Raw genomic sequence first — 19,916 nt, 5'->3', positions numbered from 1 at the left:
CATACTTGCCCCAACTGTTCAGGGTTCAGCCTCTGCGGTCATATAAAGCTGTGCCCTGCTGAGCATCTGGTTTAGATGCTGTATTAGTTATATTTCATTTTCCCTTTATGCTTGTTTTATATCTGCTTTAAGAATAAAAATCACATAATACCTTGTTATGTTGTTAAACAATTGAGTTGCACAGTATTTTGATGTATACACTTATTTTTATCAAGACTTCAACAAAAGCAATTTTCCAACAGCACCTGCATATTGTGCATATATCTCCTATTTAAAACGATATTCCAGATCTTGTTTTCCTGCTTACCAAGATTTCCAAGTAGTGAAGTTGATGTAGCTGTCCCTTTAAAATGTTGCAGACACCATCATGAGTTGTTTGACAGATATGGAAGATATTAAGAACAACATTTTTGCAATATCAGATAACTGTTATGATTTATACTGCAGTAGTTTTTTTAACACATCTTACTACCATGATGACTAATTATTTTTCTTACTCATATTAGATAAACACATAATTTTGAATTGGTGCTTCACTTAGTTATACTAATAGCGAGAAAATATTACTATTTTCAAAGCCTAAGTTTTATATTGTTATAAGATAAACATTGAGTTAGCGCTGAAGAAAAACCCTGTATAGTAGCTCATATGTATAGTAATGAGATTTGTGCATGATTACCAATGAGTCAACTCTTCACCAAAGACCAAACAGAAGTAACTTATGAAATGTTCTTTATTTTAAACAAGGCGATTACATATGTTCCTATTGGAACAACTAGTACTATTTTAAAAGAAGTTCAATTCTGTTTCAAGCAAAACCCGAAAATTCAATAATTTAAAAAGAATTGAGAATGGAAACAATGAATGTTTCATAGAGACAATAAAGATCAGAAAACATCACAAGGCCACCAATGAGTTTTCAATGCAGCAAGAAAATCATTCACCCAGAGGCTGGCTTCAGCTGGCACCAAAACATATGGTACAATGTAAACTAAAATGCTCAACATATCAACCGGTAAAAACATTTCTTTAAGATATTGAAATATTTTCGCATAAGTAACAATTTGCATTAATGGTTCTTTACTTATAAAAAGAGAGAGAGAGAGTAGAAACACTCGTTTGTCATTTTAGCTTTGTATTCATTATTGATTGCATATTGGAACAGTAAAAAGGGCACAAATTCCATAAAAGACGAAGAAAATATGATCTTAAACTACAGAGGTAATATAAAAATAATGTAGGTCAAAAGAATATGTTTTTATAAGATAAATTAATTTAAAAATAGAGTTCACTCTCTACATTTATGCTTTTCATTAGAAAAGGATGTTATGACATATTTTACTTTAAGTAAACTTGTTTCACCAAACTTTAAATTACTCCTAAATTATCATTTTAATTACAATGAATAGCAAAATTGCACAAGATTAGGGTTGAACATATTAAATCTCACAAACCAAATTAAATAATAAAAATTCAGTTCTTGTAATTGTGAAATAATAAAACATCTCTATTTTTTTAATTTATAATATACAAAACAATTCACTATTGTAACCTTCCATTCATAGTTGATTTTATATATTCATATTTTTTATTCAGAAACTAATTACAAGAAACAGACTATACAAGGAAAGTGCCATTTCCTTCCATGTGAGCAACAAAAATAAACTGAGTTATCTCTCTTTGATAAAACACTTTTAATGGAAAATGCCTATCTTTTCAGAATTTAAAAAGGTTCATACTTGATTTAAAATAGCCAACCAGTGAAATTGCTGAGTGTTTTTATACAGGTTAAGGTCATCGTATATTCATTATTTAGAGAAAATACATAGGTATTGGACTTGGATTTTTTCCCCTGACATAGCTACCTAAGCAGTAAATCAGTTGTGCTGGATTTTACAGTATGTGGAAAGCAATCGTTTTTGTCGTGCAGTTCTTATGTTTAGCGTGTTCAACCACAGGTATGAAACATACAATTTAAATAATTTTTTTCATTTTTTAGCGCTCGATAAAATTATGAGTAATATGAATTCTTGCATTGAATAGTGCACTAGTATCCGTCCAATATCTAAATGGGCTAAAATGAAATAATGATCTAAAACCTCTCCTGCTTGTTTTGGGATTTGTTTATGAAATATTTAACCTGTTAACAATAAAAAATAAATTTTGAAAGTATATTTTATATTATTTCCCGTGACTGAGGGAGATATGAAGATTTGTTCACCAAAGAAAAATCATATTTCACGAGGGCATCGCCCGAGGGGAATATGATTTTTTGAGACTGAACAGATATTCATATTTCCCTAATCCAAGGGAAATGAATGTTTTATTCGACTGCTTATACTTATGAACATAAGATATTAATTTACATAATTGTTTTCTTATCTGTTTGTTTTTTATAACTAAACATAACATAAACAATGATAATCAGTACCGATTGAAAGTTAATAATTTATTCTTTTCTGTTTGTATTTAGATCTGAAATAATTTGTAAAAACGAAATTACTGTACTATCTTTTAAAAAACCGATCGAAACGTTTTAAAACATTAACCGCGGGTAACGTCGCACAAGGCAATCATGAAGTTCAGAGGGGAATATGATCCTCAGATGGGAATTTGAAGTTTTGTTTGACGTCACTTGGGAAAGTTTCAACTAATCAAATGTTAATTTCGCTATCAAATTCAACATGCAGTGGCATAATATAAGTTATCTACGAGTACTGTTTACGTTCATATCCGTAGATATGGATATTTTAACGCACTGAAGAATCCAAGTACACCCTGAGGCGAAGCCGAAAGGTGTACAGGGTACTGAAGTGTGATAAAATACCCTTAATTAAGGATATGAACGTAGATAACAATATATTCCCGGTCTTAATCCAAATATGCCGATTTTTAAAAAATTCTAGCACACTGTGTAACGTGGAAGCAACGTTTTTTCTTTTTTTCATTAATTGAAAAAAAAGTTTTAATGAAATATCAAAATTTGACATATTTTGTACGGGGTGTAAGGTACTTACTACTTTTAATATAACCCTACAGGTAGTCAATTGTAAGAGGTTTTTAATCGAGAGACAGAAAAACTGTAATTAATTAAATAGTCAATATTTCGAGTGTTACGTCATAGACGGCGTGACGTCAACGTTGGTCATTTGCATAGCTAGGTCAGTAGTCCCGTTCATTGACAACGTTGCAGCCAAATGCCAAAGTCGCAATGTGAAATTACGCTCAAAAATAAGAGAAAACAAACGACGCAACGTTAAAATGTAACACACACAGAAACGAACAATAATATAACAATGGCCATATTCCTGACTTGGTACAGGACATTTTTAAAGGAAAAAATGGTGGGTTAAACCTGGTTTTGTGGCATGCCAAACCTCGCACTTTAATGGCTATGTTAAATATAACATTGAAATGGCAACATAATATTACTGGATTACAATACAAATAAATAGGAGAACCAATTAGACAAAGAAACACATGATTAATGGATAACAAAAAACATCAGGTTTAAATTCATTACGCCAAAAACGCGCCTCGTCCACAAGACTTACCAGTGACGCCCAGATATAAAAGATCGAAAGTGAAAAAAAGTACAAAGTTGTACAGCACTGAAGATCAAAAGTTGAAAAAGGTTGTGTCAAATACGGCTATGTTTTTATGCTTGGGATAAGAACATCCTTATTATTTAGAAAAGGCCATCTTATTTTTACTTTTAGACTTTTAATATACCTAAAACCAAATAATAGTTAATAGCATCTAAAAGTTCGATTTTTGAAGGCGATTTACTGTTATTTAGATGTTATTTCAGTTCAGTGCGGTGTCTGTGAGCAAAATGTTGCTTTTCACTTAAATATTTGTGCCATGACAGCATTTTTATGTAATACAAAGTTCTATATTTTATCACTGTTAATTGTTACATGTATTGGGGTAGGTTATTCAATAATGGGGATAAAACCTATGTTTGTGTATCTTCTTCAAAGTTCCAACTTGTTAGAGTGATTCCTTCTAATGCACAGATCCCAAGTTAATCTTGATGCAAGACGTTTCTGCCACATCGCAAGCTTTGGCATTGTCGTTATAGCCATGGTTTTACCTTTGTTTATCACAAGAAGGAGACATTTATTTGTTTCGTCAAGTAGAAGAGAAAAACAAATTGGAAGATACATTTCATTGTTGAGAGTTTGTGTCATTATGTATTAACATTCATAAAAAGTAAAATTTTTAAAATATTTTTTTTCTATCATTTTTAGTATAATAAACTATTTTATTGATAAGCATTATATGTTAAGAAACAAAATTACATATTCAGGTATTCAGATAGTGTAATAAGGTTGAAGGATTTAAGACATAATAACATGAACATGAAACGAGAAATCTAAGGATGATATTTTACCAATGTTTGTATTTTTGCCAACCACTAGTCATGATAGTAGAGAGAAACTGTAAACAACAAAAAATATCAGCAAAAAGGAGAATTTAGTCATGAATTATATTATTCTAGTCTATAATGTTGTGGAGAATGGCCATTGTTGAAGATGTATATAGATTCAGGCGAGAGAACATTGGAAGCTTTATTTTCAAAGAGACAGTTGTTATTGTCTCTTAATGCAATTTATCTCAGCAGTAAATAACCCACATCCTTTAGGCTTCACAGAAAGATTTTTCACTTTTTGACTTTTGCGCTTGCAATGTAGGGGATTTTGTTTTGTCCAATCAGTCCATACTTGGGTACTTGGTAACTAATTCAGCATAATGTTTTGATAATGCCATCCTTACAAAAATCTTTGTTTGATGTTGCTTTCCCTTGCCTTGTAGGGTTGAGTATGTAAGTAGGGATTTTATTAGTCCCTATCGACGGAGTCGAAGGGGAATACAGGTTTGCACTCCGTCTCTGCTCTGAGTGTCTGTCAATACATCAGTCAGGGAAATTTGTGAGTTATGTTCCTTGAACTTAAACATTTCAAACAAGTATTCAGTTTTCCACATTTTTTTTCATCATGCTTCACTTGAAGATAGTAATTTGATATTTGATATAGAGCTTTACACTGACAAAGAACAGCTTAAGTTAGAATTTTGTTGGATTAAAATGGTTATTTTGCATTTATGGTCCTCGGACTTACCAAATTCAAGCAAGTTGTCAACACTTTTTTTCGTCATGCTGGAAGATATTGATTTGATAATTGTTGTATAGTTAAAACCACCAAGTCAGGAGCCTGTAAATCAGTGGTTGTCGTTTGTTGCTGTGTTACATAATATTTGCTTTTCGTTATTTTTTTTTGTACTTAAATTAGCCCTTTGGTTTTCTCGTTTGAATTGTTTTAAATAAAAAAAAAGTTATTTTGGGGTCTTTTATAGATGACAATGTGGTATGGAGTTTGCTCATTGTTGAAAGCCGTACGGTGACCTATTGTTGTTTACTTCTGTGTCATTTGGTCCCTTGTGAAGAGTTGTCTCATTGGCAATCACACCACAACTTTTTTGTATAGAGACTAGTATTTTGTTTTAGTAAAATGAATTTTTAACCGGTAGGGGGACTGTGTTTTGCTATCCTCTCAAAATGCGTGGTTTTGTTGTTGTTGTTTTTTTTGGGGGGGGGGGGAGGGGCAACATCATAAGTACATGTTTTAGACAAGAAAACGACGTAAGCATGGTAAGAGTCGAAAAGATAAAGATTGAAACGATTTGTGTTATAAAATATTTCTGGTAGGCTGCTTCTTCATGCTTTTAAGTGGGTAGGTAGGCAACATAAAACAATTATATTTTATTGTTGGCCTAAATGGTACCATTTTGTTGTAACAATTGAGTCCTCCTGGTCTTGCAGTTTTAATAATCCAAGATCCTAGATTTTTCATAGGTAGATTTTATATTGAATTATTAATACACCTATTCATCTGTTCCGCCATGTTCATGTTAGGTGTACATTCTACATTGTGTAAGAAATATTCTGTGCAACCAGTCATTTGGAGTCAATGGTCCATTTTGATAAATTAGTCTTACTATTGTACATGTTGTATAAGAAACATTATATAGTATAAGTTTTTATGAACATTTAAGTGTACAAGGAAACTTAGTTTATTTTTATATCAAGTAAATTTGAACAACACGAACAAGGAAGTGTCCTGAAAGAAGGATATATATAAGATTACAGCTTGATAAATACGATTTTCAAAGATCATAGTTTTTCACATGTTTAAAGGAAATGACCCTTGAAATAGTTAAAGTAAAATGCACTTGAAACACAAAGATATATTAAGTTAATGTGGAAGGAAGTTTTTGTAGTAAACATCCTAATTTATTTTATTTGTAACATGTTTTTACTAAATGACATTTAGTATATTTTTTATGAAATCAAGTTTCTTTTCAATAAATAAATGAAAAGGATAGATAAAGATAAACACATTTATGGATTTATGAAATAAATAAACAGATTAGAATTTTTGACATGTTTTAATACTGCAAACCATGATTACTGTCATAAAGGGTCTCTGGGGAGAGGGGTGTAAGAAATTCATCTACATTGATCAGTAAACTGTCAACTTTGAGGTTGTGAGTTGAAAAGAAATGCTTGTTCATCACCCATCTTAGTTGATAAGGCTTGTCTTTCATAGAAATATTACAATGCTGGGACTGACCAACATTTCAAACAGTATTTTTTTTTACTTGAATCACTGTTAATTCCCCTGGAAGTGTCTCAGTAATGTCAAAGTTGATCTTGACACACATGTGGACAGCAATGACCAGGTATCCCCATTAGAAACTGTCGATCCATATTCCTTAGAGCACTTAATGAAACATATGTAACGTACCGGTAGGTATGTAAAATCTTCTTGCGATTCCCACCGTGGAATAATGCTCCGTCAACATCACATCCAGATTCTACCATCCCACCATTACAAACTTTCATTCATTGCTCCGCAGGATTAGGATCCCTCTGCAGATTCCAGATCGGGATACCCGGCATGATAGCAATGAAAAATACTGTAACCAAATCACCTGAAAAAATGGATGCATTTAATTTTCCTTTATTTATTGTATTGAGCAAATCTTTAAATCTCATTCGTGACTATTTCAAATATGTGTATACTTTATGGTTCAAATGAATTAAGGTGAGATGAAACAAATTTCTTAAAATTTTTATATGTTTATAGAATTTCTTTAACCAACGCATGCACATATACTAAACTAAGTTCTTTTTGCACATTTCTTATATTCAATACAATGTATAACACAATTGAGAATGGAAATGGGGAATATGCCAAAGAGACAACAACCCGACCAAAGAGCAGACAACAGCCGAAAGCCATCAATCGGTTTTCAACGCAGCGAGAAAATCCCGCATCCGGAGGTGGTCATCAGCTGGCCCCTACATAAAATTGTGTACTAGTTCAGTGAAAATGGACATCACAGTAAACTCCAAAACATATAAATGAACTAAAATTAAAAAGCGTACAAGACTAACAAAGGCCAGAGGCTCCTGACTTGGGACAGGCGAAAAAATGCGTCGAGGTTAAACATGTTTTGTGAGATCTCAACCCTTCCCCTATACCTCTAGCCAATGTAGAATTAAGAAACATAGCAATACGCACAGCCAAACTCAGTTCAAAAGACGTCCGAGTCCGATGTCAGAATAGGTAACAAAAGAAACTAAGCAAAATGACAATGATACATAAATGAACAAAGGACTACTAGCAGTTACTAACATGCCAGCTCTAGACCTCAATTATACTGATATGAAAATCAAGTACAATCTTCCCGTAAGGCTTTAGTATCATACCATCATAAAATATATGAGCAGAACATAAGCCGTATTATGTATTATTAACTAATAATATGTTATTCAGTGATTGTTGATCGCTAACTAAATTTAAACTTTCAAGTTTGTTGCCGAAGTTTACATGTGACATTGATCAGCAATAAACACAGAGCACGTAGAGTACGTGATAAATAGGTGAAATGTTAAGAGTCATACTAATTTTTTATATATCATCCACGCGTTCCCATTTGTTAATAAAACTTTTCCTTGACAGTTGATACAATGTAAATGATGTGGTGTATAAAATTTGCACGTGTGTTTACATTCTTTCATCACGGTGTTCCCCTCGCATTTGCGCTGTTCTGTGCCGAAAGGTCTCGTAGTAGTACGGTGACCGAGTAAGGAAAAATCGCTTATTTAAGGAGTTTAATCGTCATTCGGACTATACGGCTAAAAATCACAGTATTGGTAGTTCAAATGTTAAACTTATCATTTTGACTTGTCAAAAAATCGTACGGTGCACTTTTGTAAAATGGGCGTTGAAGTACGTTTGTTTATTTGAAAGAAAAAATCGAATTTGAAAAGTTTTGAGGTCTACATGGTAATAGAACATTCGTAATATGATTCCTGTTATTATATACATTGTTGTTACACCTTGATTTAACGATTTCAAATAAAGTTTAGTAAAATTAATCCGTTAATAAAGGGTTTTTGTAAAAGTTTAACACTACAAATATTTTGCATTTAATAGATTACATTTCAATTCAATTTCATTACTTGTTTTTACACAAAGTGTTAAAAAAGCAACATTTATATGATATTTCATACCTTTATCAATCAATAATATCAAACTAATTTATCTCAGAAGCATTATGTCAGCCATTCAACCCAGACACAAGTCATAAGGCTCATATGACGGAGCTATTCGAAGCTCATACACAGCCTCATATAGATACATATAAACAATGGGGTTGTGCTGTATTACTGACATTTATATACTGAGATATTTTCCTTTGAGCAGTAGATATTTTGCTGTTTAAAAGAACATTATAAAAGCATCAAGGGGATCAGGTGGCACTGTAGGCATAACAACTTAAAAGTCTGTGCTTGTTACATAGACCCTTTCTAGACATTTCATAGAATCCTTTGGTAATTAAATACTGGAAATGGGTGGAATTACTGCAAAAAATGCAAATTCACACGAGGAAACAAAACAAACAGCAATGAAATTAAATGAAAAACATGTTATTGTCATTGTGAACCATCTAAATGAACCATGACTTATCCCTTTGATATGGAATCCCATCCTTAATGTCTTATTAATATCTCTTCTGGAATTCATGTTACAAGAGATATTCAAGATTCTTTGCTCACCACTGTCGACGAATGCTTGAATATGTCTAGACTTTTCATCACTAGTTCTCTTTCTTTAGTCAAACAGTTTATATAGTCCTATATCAAAGTCAAAACTAATAACGTTTGAAAACATGACCACAAAAACAAACCTTAAATGTAAATTGGGGGAAATAATTAAATCAAATAGTTCAAAAACTTTTATTAAGATGGGCATTGCTTTTGGCAAACTGTAAAGATGATGTTATAATAGAACATGTATTGTCGCAACCTGTAGGTCCCCTTCCAATTTCCCTTTGTTATGATGACGGCACCACGAGAAAATCATGAACGTCTGATTTGGTGAAGCAATTAGAATCTTAAGTCTATTGTGCATTTTCCCTACCTTCCATTGTACCATCACTCAGATATGGTATGGCATTAGTTCAATGTATTGATGTTAATAAAAGCAGAACATTCGGTGGTCTTGCAGCTGATTATTAAACAAATATGTCTCAATGCTTTTTTGTAGCGCACACAGTAGCAGATGTTTTTGACCGCTACACCATGAACAACTCTATAAAGTCTGCTTAAAGGAAACGCAGACCGCACAAAGACTACAGCTTTCATTAAAGTGTATCAGATTATTGAAGGGAGAAGTATTCCTGAATGGAAGAAGTTTCTTTCTGTTACAGAAAACAAACAGGCACTCCTTAATTACTTTGGTGGTTTTATTCTTCAAAACTTCAATCCCCTATGATTCCACCTGATTGTGAGCTTTACTTAGCCGGAATATTGTAAATCCCGAAATTGTGAAAGTTATGTATACCAACACTGTTAATGACTGTCGTCACTTGTTTAGCACTCAAGATGAGGCCGATATTCGTATGATTCTCCATGCCTCAAACTTTAACACGAAGATAAGAGAAATGGGAAAAGCAAAATTATGCGGACCTCTGTGAATAGTACAAACATATGTCACATACTAGCGAGTTGTGGGTGCAGATAGGGAACATAAGCATTGTAAAGGAAGGGCGAAGCTTGTTACTCATTCACCAACTATGTGCCTGTCTTTCATCAACAATTTGCCTTCTATAAATGCATTTACCGGATGCGACATTACTCCGACTGTGTTTGGAGTAGGTAAAAAAACTTACTACAAGACTTTGAAGGACAGTGGTTTGCAGAGCTTCGGTAATATTGACAAAGTTGAAGCCCTTGTTTGGGCATAAACATTAATTTCAAAGCTTTATGAGCAGAAAAATCTCTTTAAATCATTCCATCATGATATATTTATTTAAACAATGCACGTCAAGCTTGCCACCAGTAAAGATGTAAGTTTAGTTAACCTCTCTGTAAAGCTGCACTGTAAACAGTATATTTTATGTGTTTCCTTTCAAACATTGCTAAACCCCTACCCCGTCATCTTCAGTATACTGTTGGCGAGAGTTAAATGATTCATTAAACTCCGTGTATTTCAAAGGGCATATGTCAGCAGAAATCTTGCAGGAGCTTGTGTATTCATGTAAGGGAAAATCTTCATGTAAAAAGTTATGTGTTTGTTCACAATAAAACTTTGTATGTTTGGAGCATTGCTTCTGTTAAAGGTCAGAATTATGTTCCTTGACAGATGAACCAGAAGATACTCCTGGCTTAATTTTGCTGTGTGGATCTCTTGGATTGAATTTTTAATTGTAACTATTTTTGAGGTTTGAGTGGTTTTGAGTTTTTGTTAATTACATGAATGATCTTTTGCAAAATACGCTTTCATGATAATAGGCTTCAGGTAAAAATAATATTTATCATGTATCGCTGAGGTTGAATGTCAGCCGGTGAGGTAACTACTGTAACTGAAACAGAATATTTGTTGATTTAGTATAAAAGAACAAGTGTTTGAAAAACGCCAATTTTTAGAATGAATCGTTAATAATAATTTTTTTACATTTTTCAAGAGCATTCATTGCTAATTGATTTGAAAAAATGTCTTTATCTGAAATTTAACCTAAATTGTTGCAAATATGTGAAAATATTGAAAATATGGAAGAAAAAAATAATAACAGACTTTGATCTTTGACCTTAATTTATGCAAAACTGTTACCACATTTCTTTTTGACGACATCAATATTTCAAAAGTACTCATTTTTCCGAATCCAATGATATATAATATAGCCATATAGTATGTTTGACGATTAAATCTAAAAAAAGATTGTGTCTGGTCACCGTACTATAGTTACAGTTTAATAGTTTCAGGTATATAAAACATATTCAACCTTTTTTTTTAAATTGGAAGTTTCATATGACTTTACAAAATACAAAAGTTACTGTATCGTATAATGATATTAATTAAATCTCACATACAACGTTTTTTGTTACGAATTTTTGCTTAAATTCTTATTTATTCTGAATGTTCTGATAGACTTTGTTATTACAATGTTTTACAATTTTTCACTAAAGTATACGTATTTCTAATAATCCAAATCTTTTTTGCTTTTTTAATTAGAAGCAAACTATTGGAATTTAAAGGAAAATAACTTTGCGGAAGTAAATATTTTGTGTTTTTCCCAACGGGATTCGAACTCATGCTATTGTGACAACTCCGCATGCACTGTGTCCAGCGCTCTACACCACTCGGCCACCTAGTCTGAACTAAAATATGCAGCTTTCGGTGGCCCAGTGTTACTTTTCCTCGTCAGTAGAATACTAAAAATCGCGAATATTTAGCTTAAGAATTATAAAGATTAAACACATTTTTTTAAGAGGTTATTGATGTGTGAATCGGGGCTCTTACTCACAAACTTTACATAAAAGTCGGACTTTTATTCAGTTTGTGAGTAAGAGCCCCGGTTTACACATCAATAACCTCTAGAAAAAAAATGTGTTTAATCCTATAATAATTCCTTAATATAACTTAACATGCAGACATCTTATACGTTCAGGTATTTCACATCCAACCTATTATGGTAATATTCTTTACAAAGCACAAAAATGTCAGTATTCACATCCAAAGCTTACAAAACCTTTAAACAGACGTATTAAGAAGGGATATAGTTACGATACTGTCATGACTGTTGTCAGGTCTTTAAAGATTGCATATTTTGGCTTTAATATTGATTCATTTATAGGGTCTTTGCATCGGAACTAAACACATTTATTTAAAAAAAAAACAGTTGTTGGCATGACACGGGTTATGTTCTTCTCATATATTTTATGATAGTATGATACTAAACCCCTAACAGGAGGGATTGTGCCTGATATTCATATGATGAAGACATAATCTTTCAATCAGTTTAATTGAGGTCTGGAGCTGGCATGTCAGTTAACTGCTAGTGGTCTGTTGAAATTTGTGTATTATTGTCATTTTGTTTATTTTCTTTTGTTACATTTTCTGACATCGGACTCTGACTTCTCTTGAACTGAACTTTAATGTGCGTATTGTTATGCGTTTACGTTTCTACATTGGCTAGAGGTATAAGGGGAGGTTTGAGATCTCATAAACATGTTTAACCCCACCGCAATTTTGCGCCTGTCCCAAGTCAGGAGCCTCTGACCTTTGTAAGTATGGTATGATTTTTAATTTTAGTTTCCTGTGTATAATTCGGAGTTTAGTATGACGTCCATTGTCACTGAACTAGTATACATATTTTGTTAAGGGCCAGCTGAAGAACGCCTCTGGGTGCGGGGGTTTCTCGCTACATTGAAGACCCATTGTTGGCCTTCGGCTGTTGTCTGCTCTATGGTCGGGTTGTTGTCACTTTGACACATTCCTAATTTCCCTTTCTCAATTTTATCCTTTGAAGTTAACATATTATGCATGTCAATTTGATATGAATTTAAGCGTTACTCCCTGATCAAATATTGATATGGATCCCATTTTCTGACAGTCAGTGAGTTACATTGTAGTCTGACAGCACACCAAAAAAAATAGTTGTACAGTGCTGCCAGTGCATTTTAGTTGCAAGCCAAGTCAATATCAATTTCTTTCTATGATCTTAAAAGTCATATGAAACAACATGAACAAGTTTCTTGAAACTTTAATGCTAGTGAAATTATTGAACATGCATGCATATATACTAAACTTAGTCTGACTTAGTTTTTAAAAACAAATGTTTCAGACCTTTTTTGTAATGTTCATTTCTATAAAAACTTGAACATGTTGTAAAACATAAACAAGTTCGTTTTGATTGTAATCATGATAATCATGATAATGAATTGTCTGAATTTATTGAATTGCTTTAATGAAAGTATAACCATCAAATTTAGAGGCCAAGGACATGTACATGTATATAAATACACTCATTAACATATTTAATGCATCTGTTTATTATTATTATTGTATTTAATTAACAGGTAATCCAACTTTTCTTAACCAAGCACCAGTGAGTCCTTGTTCAGGTAAAGAAGTTACAACCAACTTTGTATATGGTGATTCTGCAGTGAAATTTATCAACTTGACAGTAATTAACTGGACAGTAAGAAAGACCAAACAAGATAAGGCAGAAATCTTTAGCTACTATAATAAAGCAGCAGGATTCAAGGTATGTTTATAATAGCAATTCTTCTTATATCAACATAAAATTATTGTGAACAAATGAATAATAACAAGTGCGTTACGGTCTATCTGCTGCTAATGATTGTCATTAAACATGTTGAAGGAGAAGTTGTTCTCCAGAACAAGTTTCAGAAGTGTAACAATGCACTGAGTTGGAGGAGTTTTGTCACTTACAATAATGACTTAGATCATTCGATATATACAGTAGATTCATAATTATTTGTTGGATACCAATATCCGTGCAGTGAGATTTCCAGTGACACTAGAACAATAGAAAAATCACTCTTCTTATGAAAGAGATAGAAAAAGTAGAAAAAACGGAGAGGACAATTTACGCATAAAAACCGATATGCATAGGGATGAATATCTCTTAAAACACAAAAACATTATATAACTTTTATACAACCACTATAAGTAAAGTATATGTTAAACCTAAATTTGTTAATATATGAATTTTTAATTGCCAAACATGCTGTCAATGGAACAATCTATTGTTCAATATAGGGGTGTGTAAAAAAAACCTGCCAGATTTGACTGCATATTTTTCTTTTTTTTTGAAAAAAATATATATTAAACCTTAATAATGCAGCTTTCTGAGTATCCAATTTTTAACGTGTTCCGAAATGTAGTTTCGTCACAAGAATTTTTCAAAGTTGGGTCATTTTGTCTATATGAATGTCGATAAATTCGTATGATCGAGCACACCGACAAGTGTATCGTTGGGACAACTCGATATAATGTAATCAATATACGTGACAAATAACCTAGTGTGAAGTTTATTAAAATCATCATAACATAATTGATCAACACATTATATTTGAAAAAACCTGAGTCCTATAATATAAGACTTTAAAGGTTCATATCATTTACATTCAACGTTTTTATTGGATTTTTTTAAGTACAATGTAACCTCGAGGTTAAACGTCGGTAGTAAAAAAAAATCCCAGAAAAATGTTGAATGATATTGTAAATGATATGAACTTCGAATTCTTATAATATCGGAAGAAAAAATATGTGATCCCAATTAACCATGCACGTGTGTGGAAGAAGACTTCTGTGTCATTTTGGTCTTTCGTGGATAGTTGTCTCATTGGCAATCATACCACATCTTTTTTTTTTTATATATTTGCACTTTTATGAAGTACAGGGGTAAGGTGTTTTTTCTAAACAATATTATGATCCCAAATTTGAGGAATTTTGTTGGCAATACTTTAAAACAAACACTACATAAAGGAAAGTATATGTTAAATCTCAATGTATTATTAATATGAAAAAAATTTCCCCCTCCCCCGGTTTGGCACCTAAGGTGAATCGCACTAACTGCCTAAAAGGGGGCCCGCTCCAGTATTTCGTCAGTGGTTTAGTATATACTAGTAATAAATAAAATATTGTCTCATACTGAAAGGGGCGGCCGAGCAACCTGCACAGCCAAGCTTGTATTGCAAAATAGCCAAGATTTACAAAACATTTCCAACAAAAACCTTCAGTTGGGCAATCTGACTGGAATCTAATTATCTCTACTGATAAATAATGCAACACTTATGACACATTTAAGTTTTGGAAGGATTTTATTCACAAAGAATGTTTCTCATTGATGTACATTTCTATGCTCCTGTCTTTTCGGAGTTTATATTGGAAATTAAAAATTGTTGCACGAAAGAGTCTAGCTCCACATTTCTATGCATATGATTGTTATATGTATGTGAGAATCATTCCATAAAACATCCGTTTGATATCCTTTCAATGCCAGACAATGTCTAGAGTGGTAAATCTGACTAAACTTGTGCTGGATCAGACACTTGAATCTCACATCGCTATTGATGTTATGCAATTAGTATAACGGGCCATCCGGAACTGTTGGATTTTATGACAGTCTTCCTTCCATACAGAATATCACTGCAAAATAATTTGAACATTCAATTAGGTGATTATAATATTATTTGGCAATCCAAAGAGAACCTGAAAAAATTAGACCAAAGTACGTTTGAACAGAGATTCTAAAAAAACAAACAAAAAAAACCCAAATTGAAAAAGTAGTTAGTTGCATGTCCCATCATCCTTTGGTTGTAGACCCCAGATAAATATAATCTAAATTTCGTAGCATTTTCACCCCCCTCCCTCTATTTAACTGAATTTGTTCAAGGTATAGTGGTTTTATTCCTTTTTAGATTTCAATATGTCATGTTGTATATATTTTATAAATTAGATGAATTTCGAGTAAGTTTCTACGATATTCTTTATCATTTGACAAAATACTATGCATCTGAATTAAATTGTTTACTTTTTGAAAAAGCGCGCCTTCTTATACTTTAATTTACCTCCCATTATTTCCAAGCAACACAAATTAAAAACTGCCAATCTTTGCTGCATATCAATTTTCCCCCCTTAAAATATATATCATGCAACATAATCATCTTTACAAATTAGGAGAAAATCAAGGTGTTCCGACCATTGCATAGTATTTAAAAACAATAATGAAAGGATGGCATGATTACAAGTTTGATCCCTGACGACACTGAAAATCGAAAATTCACGCATTTACCTATCATATGATGATACAATGAGGTGATAAACTTAACAAGGAATAATTTACCTGATTCGTTGTCATATTCACATTATGTTGACACGTCTTAGTTCGTTTATGCTAGCTCATTTTAAACAAGCTAAACAATTACAGCATCATCCGGTTTTTTTTTACCGATTACCTCTAGTCAGAAGAGCGCACTGTTTACAGGGGAGGTAATATTTTGTCACCAGTTCGCCCACTGCGTGGGTTACAACTAACCACAAATTTATATGTTCAACGAATTACAATTTTTTTATATTCTTTGTATCATGTGTATGTAGCATTTAGTAAAACCCCAAATCAAATATCCACGAGTTTTCCTCAGTGTGCAAAAATTGATCCTCTTAAAAAATAAATGAATCCACAGTCCCTCTTCACATGCTGTTATTTCTTTGTCTTGTGGAATATTTGTATAAAAAGAGGACATGTCAATTGATGCAAGTATAGATTTGTTCTACCCCCGCTTTAAAAAAGTTTTATACCCCCTCCCCCCCCCCCGATTTCAAAATGTGGGGTGTACTGTCTAACCTTTACGTCAAGCCATCCATTGGTCAAGTCAGTCAATCTGTCCCATGAATATTTTTCATGGGGGGGATCATGTTTTCACATTTTCATATGTTTGGAAAAGGATTCAGACTTTATGTTTTCCTGTTTTTCATGTTTTAAGATATTGGTCATTGGGTGTTAACATGGTTAACACCAATACATACATCATCAAAATCTATTTGTAAAGTTGTAATAATAAGAAATACAACACATAAATCTTGGTATGCCAGCTTAAAGCTTACTTTAGTATACATGTTATCACATGTTATCAAATAAAAACGTTGGTTTTGTTTCTCTAATTGCAACTATTTATAATATCTGTTTCTTATTTTAGTTCCGTCCTGGACAAGGAGAGAGGTTCAAAGACAGAGTAACATGGGTTACCAATACAATAAATCTGAAGTTTAGAAATCTAACCACAAATGATACTGGCTTTTATGATGTTGCTATAACTATTTTTGAAGCAGGGAAGGAAGAAAGTAAAGATACAAAAGCAACTTTCCAGCTGACTGTTAAAGGTTTGTTCCTGTTTAATATTGATATATATCAAAAATCTTTTTATATATATATCCTATCCTAGCTCAATAAAAGGCATTTTTATAAATAACATGTCCTAGCACTAGTATATATATATACTTGGATCAAATTACTACCAACTTACAACTATTGTTAGGATTATGTTGTAAGGTTTAGTGAAAGTAGAGCTGCTTTTGATTTAAAACTTTTCTTGGTTGTCATATTCGGATTATGGGATTTTTAATACGGTAGTCTTATTGTACGCAATAGATATGCCAGAATTTTTACAGAGCCATTTTATTTGCTTGGGATAAATTAATGCACACTGAAATTGTCTCAAGCTTAAAATGTGACTTTATAGAAGGCATATAATAAGAGATTATCCTGTGCTCTTGATGCAGATATTAATTTAAATTTAAAAGAATGATAAATTATCAATATAAAGATCAAATTTTATTGTTTATGTGGTTTTTTTAGACAACAATAAGTAGTATTTTTTAAAGGCCTTATCATTTCTATTTTATTGATGTTTACTCGTCAGAGGCGGTTTGAGGGGCCCAGGGGGGGGGGGGCGCCCCCTCTTTATGGGGAAAAATTTGGTAGCTTATATAGGGAATCACTGAAGCGTGACTGGAGCGGGCCCCCTCTTAGGCAGTCAGTGGGCCCCCACTTATGAAAATTTCTGGATCCGCCAGTGCTCGTTTGAATTTACCTTAAAGAATATACTGTAAATCAATATGAGAGTATATATATATGAAAGAATACTGCGTAGATTGATAGCCAGGATCAGTCTTAATCTTATTATTGTAAAAACTTGAAGACCTTTCAAAAAATTATTGATTTAGTGATTAGAGCCAGTCCTGATTTTATTGTATTGGTTTGACTACCTACTAAGGGACAACTAAATAAGCGAAAGCTATCTTATTATATGTTTTTGAAGAGTTTTTGCACTATTTCTTGACCTGGAAGACACAGGCATGCTGATAGATGACTTCATGTGGGTAAATTTAGTCTGCATGTACAGTGAACCCCTGTGAAAAATTGAACAGAAAAATGCTGAGTTCAACATGAATCTAATATAAGCACAGAGTCTCTAAAGAAGGTTATTACCGCAAAAAAAAATCTGCAATTTTCTAACATGCCCAATTTTTGGCTCACCTGGACCTGCAAACCAAAAGTAGTAGTCTTACAGTAAGTGTATTTCAATGCTACACACAATCAGAGGATTTGGTCCTCTGTTCTGCATTTCCAAAGCACTAAAGGGAAGTCAGTAACTCCTGAAGAAATAACTGTGAAAGTTCTTTTATTTTAGAGGTACCAATTTTTTCTGGTTCGCATGAAAGAGGGACGAAAGATACCAAAGGGACAGTCAAACTCATAAATCGAAAATAAACTGACAACGCCATGGCTAAAAATAAAAAAGACAAACAGACAAACAATAGTACACATGAAACAACAGAGAAAACTAAAGAATAAACAATATGACCCCTACCAAAAACTAGGGGTGATCTCAGGTGCTCCGAAAGGCTTTTTGTAAAAATGTACAACTTACTTTTAGAATGATTTTATTTAATTTCCTATCATTTTGCCTATAGAGGAACACAAAATGAAATGTTGAAAGTACTACTGACCTTGCAATTTTCTATGATATTGATATGACATGCATGATTGCACATATGCACACAAGGTTTTATAGGATTTAGAACATGGCGCTAGCTAATTGTTTAGATCAGCAAAGTGATAGAATATGGTCATATTAAAAGTATATCAAATATTATAATTTTGAAAAGACAGATGCAGGGGCAAAATCGTATTTTGAAGTAAAACATTATTCAGATTAAATCATCAAAAAAGTTGCAGTATTTTCTTCTATTAAATGGCAAATACATATGTAGTTGAATCAATTTTGAAAAAAAATATTAATACCAAGGGAAGCAATGACCATAATTAACCTTTTGAGGTACCAGATTCTGTGATTTACATGAGAAAAAAGTACTAAAGTACTTGACATCTTATTCAAATTTTAACAGGAAAACATTATACTCCCAACATTTGTCTATTTTCAGCTAAAGACAATTGTGAGAGTAATGGTGGAGGAATGTCTACTGGAACTATTAAGGGAGTTGTAGTTGGTCTATTTGTTCTTTTGATAATAACATAAGTCATCGTATTCTGGTTCTCATAAAGAAGAGAAAATGTAAACTTTATAGTTGTGTTCATGAAAAAAAATAATACCGGTGAAGAACTTTTATCCTCATAATAATAGAGAGTTCTAGTCTCAAATGTACTGTGACTTTGTGTATAAAATATTAAACTGTAATTTGAATGTGTCTGTGCAGATACTGTAAATTCAGAAATTATTGGTGCATTTATTATTGTGATTTTGTCATTTTAGACTAAAAAGAGATTTTATTTTTTTGCGTTATTGAGAAAAATCCTTCTAAATATTCGCTAATTTTTTTTTTAATGGTATAATGGTATGATGTCGTTGTCTGCGTCATCCTAAGACACATTTAGTGTCTGGGCAATAACTTTAGTTTAAGTCAATGGATCTCTATGACATTTAAGAAGGTTCAATACCACAAAAGGAAGATTGAGATTAATTATGGGAATAATGGTCCAAACTGTTTAGGAATTACGGACCAAAAAGG

General features: G+C 32.5%; 2 protein-coding genes across 2 annotated transcripts in view; both read left to right on the top strand.

The window, feature by feature from the left end:
• LOC143074098 (uncharacterized) overlaps positions 1–19,916 on the top strand; it is a 118,979-nt gene that overhangs the window by 39,179 nt on the left and 59,884 nt on the right. The window lies entirely within an intron of this gene.
• On the top strand, positions 1,657–19,585 carry LOC143076196 (uncharacterized). The gene is made up of 4 exons (XM_076251891.1): positions 1,657–1,958; positions 13,436–13,623; positions 17,084–17,267; positions 19,332–19,585. The coding sequence occupies exons 1-4, from the start codon at positions 1,901–1,903 to the stop codon at positions 19,424–19,426; spliced, it is 525 nt and encodes a 174-aa protein (XP_076108006.1). The 5' UTR covers positions 1,657–1,900; the 3' UTR covers positions 19,427–19,585.

The sequence above is a fragment of the Mytilus galloprovincialis genome, chromosome 5 (genome assembly GCF_965363235.1).
Source record: "Mytilus galloprovincialis chromosome 5, xbMytGall1.hap1.1, whole genome shotgun sequence".
Lineage (NCBI taxonomy): Eukaryota > Metazoa > Mollusca > Bivalvia > Mytilida > Mytilidae > Mytilus > Mytilus galloprovincialis.
This window is presented reverse-complemented; position numbering and strand designations above follow the sequence as displayed.

Bases quoted from the DNA above. Each gene is read 5' to 3' on its own strand.
- LOC143076196 (XM_076251891.1), top strand. From the start codon at position 1,901: ATGTGGAAAGCAATCGTTTTTGTCGTGCAGTTCTTATGTTTAGCGTGT. The intron at 13,624-17,083 runs GTATGTTTATAA...TTCTTATTTTAG, and splicing joins ATAAAGCAGCAGGATTCAAG to TTCCGTCCTGGACAAGGAGA. The intron at 17,268-19,331 runs GTTTGTTCCTGT...GTCTATTTTCAG, and splicing joins TTTCCAGCTGACTGTTAAAG to CTAAAGACAATTGTGAGAGT.